The sequence below is a fragment of the Eleutherodactylus coqui genome, chromosome 4 (assembly GCF_035609145.1).
Source record: "Eleutherodactylus coqui strain aEleCoq1 chromosome 4, aEleCoq1.hap1, whole genome shotgun sequence".
Taxonomy (NCBI): Eukaryota; Metazoa; Chordata; class Amphibia; order Anura; family Eleutherodactylidae; genus Eleutherodactylus; species Eleutherodactylus coqui.
In genome coordinates, this window is record NC_089840.1 from 199897585 (window position 1) to 199908127 (window position 10543).

At 43.5% G+C, this 10543-nt stretch overlaps 1 protein-coding gene across 1 annotated transcript; it reads left to right on the plus strand.

Moving 5' to 3' along the window:
* The first annotated feature begins 340 nt into the window (after positions 1 to 340).
* Positions 341 to 8686, plus strand: LOC136626571 (hexosaminidase D-like). The gene is made up of 5 exons (XM_066601622.1): positions 341 to 411; positions 3187 to 3269; positions 3344 to 3422; positions 5059 to 5160; positions 8593 to 8686. Exons 1-5 carry the CDS (start codon positions 341 to 343, stop codon positions 8684 to 8686), a joined length of 429 nt encoding a protein of 142 aa, XP_066457719.1.
* Positions 8687 to 10543: the final 1857 nt, after the last annotated feature.

The following is a 10543-nucleotide window of genomic DNA, read 5'->3' on the forward strand; positions in this document are numbered from 1 at the left end:
AAAAAAAAGAATAGAAAAGTATACCAGTACAGTGGTATTTTTTCTGGTAAAATGACAAACACCGTGATGAAAACCTGACGGAACCCATTCTTGTCAATGGGATCTGTCTGGCTCCGTTGATGTCCCTCATATGACGGATCTGTCACCCCGTTACTAAGGTTTTTCTGTTCCTATGATGGAAATGTGAACAGATTCTTAGGTATAAGATATAAAGAGATATTGGTAAGTGCAGCTGTGCTTTATCTGGTCTCGATGTTCTCCATAATCGTAGGTTTACCACCTGGGTGAGGGTCAGGATTCCACATCCTGGCTAAACAATAACAAAGGAGACCTGGGCAAGATGTTCCTCTCTCACTTGGAGAATGGGGTTGGCTTCCTCCACACCGAGTTCCCCAAGAAGAAACTGCTGATGTGGGATGACATGCTGAGAAAGCTGAGCAGAGAGAGCATACAGGGTGAGTGGTCGTCTGTCTACTGTTTCGTTTTAGCAAAAACGGTAGCCAATCAGAAGGTGGGGTGGGGCTATAACACAGTGTAGCCAATCAGATCCTGGCAGTGATGAGAGTAGCAGCAGATGAGTATGCTGAGCATATGGGGCAATGACCTGTCCACTTTCTTTGGTATGTTAGTAAGACAGTAGCAGTGACGGAGGGGGACATACAAAAGGTTACAAGAAGCTACAGCAGCACAGAGTATCTTAGATCAGGAAGTGATCTGTGGTTGTGTTAGTGAGGACAGGATGGAATGTGATGTGTCAACAAAGGGGACAAGTAGAAGACCATAGACATGATTTAAAGTGACCCTCCGGTCCTGAATAAACATAGATGGCCGCACTGCTAGTCTGACTACCTGAGACACACTGTGCATTAATATGCATGGATAGTCAGCGCTTGCCATGCTGAATCCCGCAGTGAATTCCAGTCATCTAAGCCTCGCTTTACGGTGTATGTGCTGGAAGATGAGACATGAGAGGCCCACGTCACTTGCATGGGATTCAGCCTGGTTTGTACTGACGTCAGAAGGAAAGTGGGTGGCAGCGAGAGGCTGAAGAGGAGGGATTTAACAAGTGACATCTTTACTTAGAGCTGTATTGGCGCCGCCTCTCGAGGCAGGGCATTTGACTTAACAGGATTAAGTAGGATTTTGACTTTTTTGCCAATTTGCTCTATTCTGCTTAAAACATGAATGTTATCCTGCTACTATGCTGTTTTACACTGTGGGGCCAGGTAATATATCTATATTCTGCTGACAGGTTCCCTTTAAGTTAGTGGTAGGAGCAAGGTATAGTGATGCCAGATCTATGAGCAGGCCATACATAAGATTTCTCCATTGGGGGTCAGTCAGGAGACCCCGTACATGTATTAGATTGTTGGCAGTGGTGATTTAAGGGCTTTTTAACACAAGAGTTTTTTTCCGTGCGAGTATGGTCTGATTTTTAATTGTACGGAAATAGAACGCACTGATTTCATAATCAGACAGTCTGAGTAAAAACAATGCATCATCTCCTATCTTGGTCTGATTCTTGGGCAAGAATTGTCCATTCAAATCAACGAGTGCATTAAAAAAACAGAATGACATATGAGTGGGTTCTGTTTTTTTTGCATGCACCCATTGATTTTAATAGAACTTTTCAATTAGATCAGTTGAGCCACCTTCTATTTTTTAATGCACAGAAAACACAGATGACACTTGGATGACACTCTTGTGTGGAAAAAAGCAAAAACACATGAAAATCAAAAGGAAAATTGGTCAGTTTTTCCATGGATCGGAATTATACTCGCCCATTTGAACCAGAAAAGTCCAACATGGAATCCACGTTTTAAATATGCATCCTAAAATAGGGATTTTTAACACGGTTTTCAATGTTGTATGTAGATTTTGATGCAAATTTTGAGCTTCTAATGAGTTAATTGAGAAAATTTGGCACCAAACTAACATCAAGAAGTGATAAGTCCCTTTTTTTCCTAGTCTGCAGGAGGAAAAATCCATGTAGTTTAATCAGTAACATGGGATGTCCATTAGAATCAATATCTGGTATTGCAGCTCGGCCCCTCTTCAGTGGGGCCTTTTTTTTAGAGTCAGGTTAAGTGCTCCCTCACTCGGGCATATTTGCTCGTTTGCAAAATGTACGTGAACAGTATGATGTCAATCCGGTGGAAAATCGCAGCATGCTCTATTTTTGTGCGCACCAAAGGCCCCCATAGAATTCTATGGGGGGAGGGGGTGCAAATGGGCACACAATACACAAGGAGATGCGCAGTACGCAGCGCAATTCAGCTGGAAAAGGAACACATCCTAAATGTGTCTTCTGACCTCACATCCCCTTGGACTATCTATGAGTAAATTTACAACTGCAGTTTCAAAAGTCACAGGGAAGGGGGCAGCAGTTATTATACATCATGCAGTTGTCAGCTTCAGCTGCATATCTATATATATAAAGACGAAAGCCCTCACTGACTCACTCACTGACTGACTCGCCACTAATTCTTCAACTTCCCGATGTCGTAGAAACATGAAATTTGGCACAAGCATTAATTATGTCCAAAATAGGAAAAGCTAATGGGTCCCAACTCGATTATTCAATTCTAAGCACAAAAGAATTAGCATCCAAATTTTATGTACGGAATCTAATTCTCTTACTTCCCGATGTCATTTTATATAAAGGAAACGTTACATGGTTACCTCCACGTGGTGTTTCCTGGGTAACGCAAAGAACCATGCAAAATGGTGAACATATTTTTTTCCTCGGTATCTCTAAAGTAACCACGACTTCATAAGATTTTCCGTGTGAACACCAGATAAACACCAGTACCAAATTAACTCGGGCGAAGCCGGGTATATCAGCTAGTTGTATAATAAGCGAGAGTGGCATCACATTGTCTTAAAGCTTCAGAACGGCTGCAGAGCTTCGGGCTACTTACAGTTGCTGTAAGAGACCCTATACTGTAAATGCATCCACATCTACGGCATGTACCTCCTCTGCCATTCTGGGGTACGTCAGTCAATGTAAATGCTGTCCTGGGATTACTCTACTGCTCAGTGGTCTGTGCATTCACTACCTGCATTGAGGAGTATAATGGTTTGATTCGCTGTATTGGATTGATGACATTATGGCTGAGATGAAGGTGTTTTACCTACAGACCTATAGTGCTCATGTCACTGATTGCCCATTGTCTGTCCCTGCAGGTATGATCATTACTCAGTGCTCTGTGAGCTGCTCCCTGTAGGCATCCCCTCCCTGGTGGTGTGTCTAAAGACTCTCAAGTACGGTAAGTGCGTTCACTTAAGTCACTGAGATGTGTCACCTTACCTGCAGCATTGTCACCTGTCTTCTCCCACACAGGAGAACTCAACGAAGATGCCAAGAAGGACATCAGTCACATACTAGGATTCAGCAGCATCAATCCGGAGAAAAACACTTGGTAACTACAACCCATAGCCTTTACTGAGTGGGTTAAAAAGGTTGGACCAGAATTTCAAGTTCTCTCCTGTCCACTTTATTTACTTTCATTTAGGCCGTCTGCACAACGGCGGGTCGGATTCTGCATGTGGAATCCGGCCCTGGCAGCAGCAGCGTCCGTGCGTACCTGCTTTCGTTTTCTTCTTTCTGTACTGCGGATGGCTGCACGGCTCGCCGTCGGACATGCGCAGTACAGATTTTTTTTTAATTCTTGCTTTTCCCGCGGAATCCGCGGCCCCCAATGTGAATTGCAATGGGCTGTGGGTCAGACGGCTTCCATTGACTTCAATGGAAGCCATCCGTGGGTAATCCACAGGAAAACAGAGCATGCTGCGATTTGTTTTTTATTTATTCATGAGCGGAAATTGCAATTGGTTTTCGCTCATGTGCATGAAAAATCACTTTTGCATTGCACTATATGGTCGGTATTTGCTGCGGAATCCGGAGGCGGTCGTTCTCTCCGGATTCTGCAATTCAAGTCCGCCCATGTGCATTCACCCTTAGGGCTTACTCAGACGACCGTATATCAGCCGGGTATTCACGCTGGCCGATATATGGCGTCCCTCTCTGCAGGGGGAGGAGGCTGGAAGAGCCAGGAGCAGTGCACTGAGCTCCTGCCCCCTCTCCGCCCCTCGGCACTATTTGCAATGAGAGGAGGCGGGGCGGGGGTGCTGCTAAGTTTTAATTTTTAATGCTTTTCTTTACTCTTTCCATACTTTGCTTTTTCCTTGCACCTTGTTTGTACTGTTTTTAGTGTTCACTCAGCTTTCTGAAGAAGAGGTTATACCGTGAAACATGTAACCTGCTGGTTATATAATAAAGCATCTTTAGTTATCTTTGGCTCCACCTCTCATCTAATTTGACACCTGCCACCAGGTTGTGCCAGAGTCCTTCCTTTTTTAGACTTCTATCAGTGTATACCAGGCACAGAGCTGTAGGTTACATAGCATTGGTGTCAGGTATTTGCAACTTAATCCCATTCAGTGGATTGGGACTGAGCTGCAGATAGGTCACGTAACCAATAAACGTGTCATCACAGCACTTGTCTGGGGTTAAAAAGCTGATTGATAGGGATCCCAGGAGTAAGACCCCACCAATCTGGTATTGATGACTCATCCTAAGGACAGGCCATCAATATTTACATCACGGATAATCCCATTAAAGGGAACTTGTCATTATGTTTGACCCCCATAAACTATGTTATGGGGCTCCAAGGTGATGGAATGGGCAGTCCTTGGAGCAGTGTCTCATATTCACTTTCTGCGTGCGCATCTCCCATTCATCTCTATGCAAGATGCTTGTGCAGAAAGAGTCAAGCTGTTGGCACCTGTAATCTTTGTGGAGATACAGCTCTGCAATGGAGCACCCAGTAAGTATGGAACGCAGCTCCCAGGACTCTCTGTTCCATCACCTTTCAGCCCCATGACACAGTATATGGAGCTCAAACGCAATAGCAGGTTTTCAATGAGGCTGCAATACCATACATAGCCCATGAACCAGAGTGGCGCTGTTTCTAGAAAAACCCTGGAAACCCTTTTAATGAACGACAATGAAGTTTACAGTAGAAATATAATTCTTTGGTGATTTCTTCCTCTTAGTGACGGGACCGGAGGATTTCCTGGATCTGAAATTTATAAGATGGTGAAGAAAGTCCACAGCGAACTGAAGGGGAAGGTTCATGAAATCACAGAGGGAGACAGGTAAGAAGGGAATGGCCAAACTATGACTGCACAGCAGTGGATGTGAGCTATATGACTAGTATAGTACCCAGGGACAGGGTACATCACATGGTCCATACGGTGGTGCTGGGCACCAGCTCCGCATTCTCCATGGTACAGGGCAGAGTTTCTCAATGCTAAAAATTAAAAACCTTCTACTAGGGCTGATTTTTTCCAAAAATTAAAATCAATTTTTGTTAACTTAAGGACAATTTTCAATTTCAATCTCAATTTTCTTTTTTTTTGCTAAATACTAAGACTGAGAGATGAGTTGTAGATTTCAGTGGTACCATGTAGGGACTTTTTGATTGCTTTTTATTGTTTTTTTTTTTACAATTTAGTGTGAAAACAGAATCACGGGGTTACCAAGGGACGAAGTAATCTAAATAATTCAATTAATCGCCAAGTCCTACCTTTTACTCAAGTAAACTACATTAAAGTACCATTAAAGTTATGATCATGCACTGTACCTCTTGGGTACGAACCATGGGCATAGTGAACTGACCCCATTGTCCAGAACATGTGTCCTTTAATACTCTATGCAACAAATGTTATGACTACATTATGCTGAAGCTTGGAAATGTGTTATGTGTATGGAAAAAAGGTATAGCAGCTCCTACGGGCCCAGCGGTTAAGGGGGAACAGCAGGTAGTGATCCCAATGTATGATGGAAGGAGAGAAAATAATTGGGGAGAGTGAGGAACATAATCCTGATTTATTTCATGAACACGCTGGTCTTAGTAACCTTGACCCCAACCAAAGTTTTGCTGCAGGGCTCCATGATTATATATACTTTCATCAAATCGTCATATATATATATATATATATATATATATATATACATACACTACCGTTCAAAAGTTTGGGGTCACCCAAACAATTTTGTGTTTTCCATGAAAAGTCACACTTATTCACCACCATGCGTTGTGAAATGAATAGAAAATAGAGTCAAGACATTGACAAGGTTAGAAATAATGATTTGTATTTGAAATAACATTGTTTTTACATCAAACCTTGCTTTCGTCAAAGAATCCTCCTTTTGCAGCAATTACAGCATTGCACACCTTTGACATTCTAGCTGTTAATTTGTTGAGGTAAGCTTGAGAAATTGCACCCCACGCTTCTAGAAGCATCTCCCACAAGTTGGATTGGTTGGATGGGCACTTCTGGCGTACCATACGGTCAAGCTGCTCCCACAACAGCTCAATGGGGTTCAGATCTGGTGACTGCGCTGGCCACTCCATTACCGATAGAATACCAGCTGCCTGCTTCTGCTGTAAATAGTTCTTGCACAATTTGGAGGTGTGTTTAGGGTCATTGTCCTGTTGTAGGATGAAATTGGTTCCAATCAAGCGCTGTCCACTGGGTATGGCATGGCGTTGCAAAATGGAGTGATAGCCTTCCTTATTCAGAATCCCTTTTACCCTGTACAAATCTCCCACCTTACCAGCACCAAAGCAACCCCAGACCATCACATTACCTCCACCATGCTTAACAGATGGCGTCAGGCATTCTTCCAGCATCTTTTCATTTGTTCTGCGTCTCACAAACGTTCTTCTTTGTGATCCAAACACCTCAAACTTGGATTCATCCGTCCACAACACTTTTTTCCAGTCTTCCTCTGTCCAATGTCTGTGTTCTTTTGCCCATCTTAATCTTTTTCTTTTATTGGCCAGTCTCAGATATGGCTTTTTCTTTGCCACTCTGCCCTGAAGCCCAAAATCCCGCAGCCGCCTCTTCACTGTAGATGTTGACACTGGTGTTTTGCGGGTACTATTTAATGAAGATGCCAGTTGGGTACCTGTGAGGCGTCTGTTTCTCAAACTAGAGACTCTAATGTGCTTATCTTCTTGCTTAGTTGTGCAACGCGGCCTCCCACTTCTTTTTCTACTCTGGTTAGAGCCTGTTTGTGCTGTCCTCTGAAGGGAGTAGTACACACCGTTGTAGGAAATCTTCAATTTCTTAGCAATTTCTCGCATGGAACAGCCTTCATTTCTAAGAACAAGAATAGACTGTCGAGTTTCAGATGAAAGTTCTCTTTTTCTGGCCATTTTGAGCGTTTAATTGACCCCACAAATGTGATGCTCCAGAAACTCAATCTGCTCACAGGAAGGTCAGTTTTGTAGCTTCTGTAACGAGCTAGACTGTTTTCAGATGTGTGAACATGATTGCACAAGGGTTTTCTAATCATCAATTAGCCTTCTGAGCCGATGAGCAAACACATTATACCATTAGAACACTGGAGTGATAGTTGCTGGAAATGGGCCTCTATACACCTTTGTAGATATTGCACAAAAAAACAGACATTTGCAGCTAGAATAGTCATTTACCACATTAGCAATGTATAGAGTGCATTTGTTTAAAGTTAGGACTAGTTTAACGTTATCTTCATTGAAAAGTACAGTGCTTTTCCTTCAAAAATAAGGACATTTCAATGTGACCCCAAACTTTTGAACGGTAGTGTATATATATATATATATATTACTCTGAATGGCCCCTTTATTAATGATGCCAGCCCTTTCACGATTGGAGCTCTCCTATATGAAAATTCTCCCCGTGACCCCGGAGTGCAGCATAAAATCAGGTGACAAGTTTTCCGTGGATCAGTTTCAGTGTGAATCCACATTAGATGGGAAAATCCAGCGATCTGAGCGACTTCTAACGAGGCCCAGTCATCACTGTTTGACTACAGGAGCCAGGATGTCACTCCCAGACGCTTGGAGTTTTCTTGTATGGCAATGTGGAGAGTATACAGAGAATAATGTGATCAAGGAATCACAACCAGCGAAATAGGATCCTGTGGATGGAAAAACTCCATGAGGAAAGGGGTCAGAGGAGGATGTGAAAAATCACTCTAATGACAGCCGCTACCCAGTCACACAAATTGCTGCCACATACAATGCGGGTACTACAACTAATGTGTCCAAATGCACAGCTTCTCATTCTTTAGCACGAATGGGCTAAAACAGCTGGGGACGAGTTCCAGTGACATTGCTGTGTAAGAGAGAAGACGCCGGGGGGCAAAAGAGCGCAAAACTTGTATCACTGAGCAGCGGAAAACCATCACCTGGTCAGATGAATCCAGAATTCTGTTGCCCCGTGCTGATGGGAGGTCAGAATTTGGCGCAAGAAGCATGAATCGATAACCCCTTCCTGACAGCTGATCAGAACATGTCAGCACCTCCAGCTAATCTGCAGCAACTACAAGAAGCTTCCTGTCCGCAGGGGCCGATATTCCTGCAGAATGATTTCCTCACCTAGTGGAATCTACGTCATGGCAAATTGCTACGGTTCTGAAGGCCAAAGTAGGCTCAACATGATACTAGATGGGGGTCTCTAATAAAATGGCAAAAGAGTGTATATTGTATAATCCGTTTTTGTATTCTTCAGTGATGTTTTATCTTTTTTGCACAGTGAAATCAATGGCTGGTTCTCACGTTACCACAGGGCTCACCGATTTGGCAATCCGCATAAGATGGAGACATTCAGTGCAAAAATCTTGAAGTGAGTATAAAATCAAACACGGACTGAGAGCCCTTTAAGTAATATCTTATTTATTTAAATAGAAATCTACCTTGTGTAGGCTAAAGACATTCTGCAGGACTTAAAATTTAATTGTCTACCCTTAGGATAGGCCATCAATTTTAGATTGGTGGGGGACTGACTCTTGGCACTCCATCAATCAGTTGTACCACCTTCATTATTTACCAGGCACAGCACCGTACTGTCAGTAGTGGCCTTGTCTAGTATTACAACTCACAGCAGCTTCATCCTTCCCAAGTGAATGGGATGGAACTGTAATACCAGGCATAAGCACTACGAAAAGTATGGAGCTGTGGCTAGTAAATAGTGAAGGAGACTCTTCAAGCAAATGATCCACATAGGTTTGAGAGTCAGACCCTCAGCGGTCTAATATTAGTGGATTATTCTATGGATGAACCATCAGTTTTGAAGTGTCAGATAACCCCTTTGAAGTTATAGACTCCATATAAATATAGAATCCCTGGCAACACGTCCTAAAAATGTGCCTCGGTAGTGTTATCATAGGTATACGAGGCACAACCAATAAGTAATCCTGATTTTCTTATTCGTGCTGCAATCTGCACACTGGACTCTGGCTGATAGCAAGTTGCAATGTCAGGAATACTCATATGAGGGGCTGTTCCTGACAAGAATGCAGATCTTCATTTTTAGGTCTTATCACATAAGCTTATATCGGCCGGCCAATATATGCCACTGTGTGATGCACGGGTTGGTGTATACGCTGTCAGGCTGTCTTCCCCTTTCCTCCCCCTCGCCAGCTCTCTGCAATGGGAGAAGGTGGGACGAGGCGGGAGCTGGTGTGCTGAGCTCCCTCCCCTTTTCACTGTTTGCACTGGGGTGAAGGGGTTTAGCTCCACCCTCGTCCCGCCCATCCTATTGCAAACAGTGGCAAGGGGCAGAGAGGAGAACAGAAGAGGGGCGGAGTTTAGCAGTCACATTGCTAAACTCCCTCCCACCTCTCTTCACCTGCAGCTGTCATTGGCTCCCATAGGAGTCACTGCAGCTACCGCCGCCTACGTAAAGGAGCCCTTAAACATATTTTTTAAGAATTGTTGGTGATTTTCTTTTTTGTTTTTGATCACAATTTATGTTTTTAAAAAATCCTACAATCTTGCATTTTTCGCTCTGACCACAGAGCCTAATACTAGTCTGACAGTTCCTGATCTGTAGAGAAAGATTTGTAGCAGTCATCTATCCAAGGGCTTATTTACACGAGTGTATATAGGCTTCCATCTAAGCAGTACCCCCCTTCCCGCTCCCTCAATGACTCTCTACCTCTCTCCTCCCCGCCGAGCGGTTTACAATGGTAGTGGGTAGGATGGGGGTGGAGCTTACCTCCGCCCCGCACCCTCCCATTGCAAACACCGAACTGGAGGAGAGAGGCAGAGAGCTGGTGAGGGAACCGCTTAGATGGAAAAGTACATCAAGCGACCGTGAAAACCCGGCCGATATACGCCTGGCTGAATAAGCCCTAAGGGTGGATTTACACGGAACGATTATCGTTTAAAAAAAAAATTGCTGAATCATTCGCATTTGAATGATAATTGTTCAATGTAAACATAGCCGACAATCAAATGATGTATGATAATTAGTTCGCTCATCGTTCATTTCATGCATGAAAATCATTCTTGGCTTGTCCGCTAATTGTTTGGTTTAAATACTGATTGTTCCGTCCTTCTGGTACAGCGAACTAAACAATTTATCTGCCTGTATGAACAGGATGTACAAATAAAAAAAAACCTGACACCGTTCGCTCATACACACAATAAATTGCTCCATCTAAGGGCTTCGACAGACGAGCGTATGCCCAAATTGCGCATGA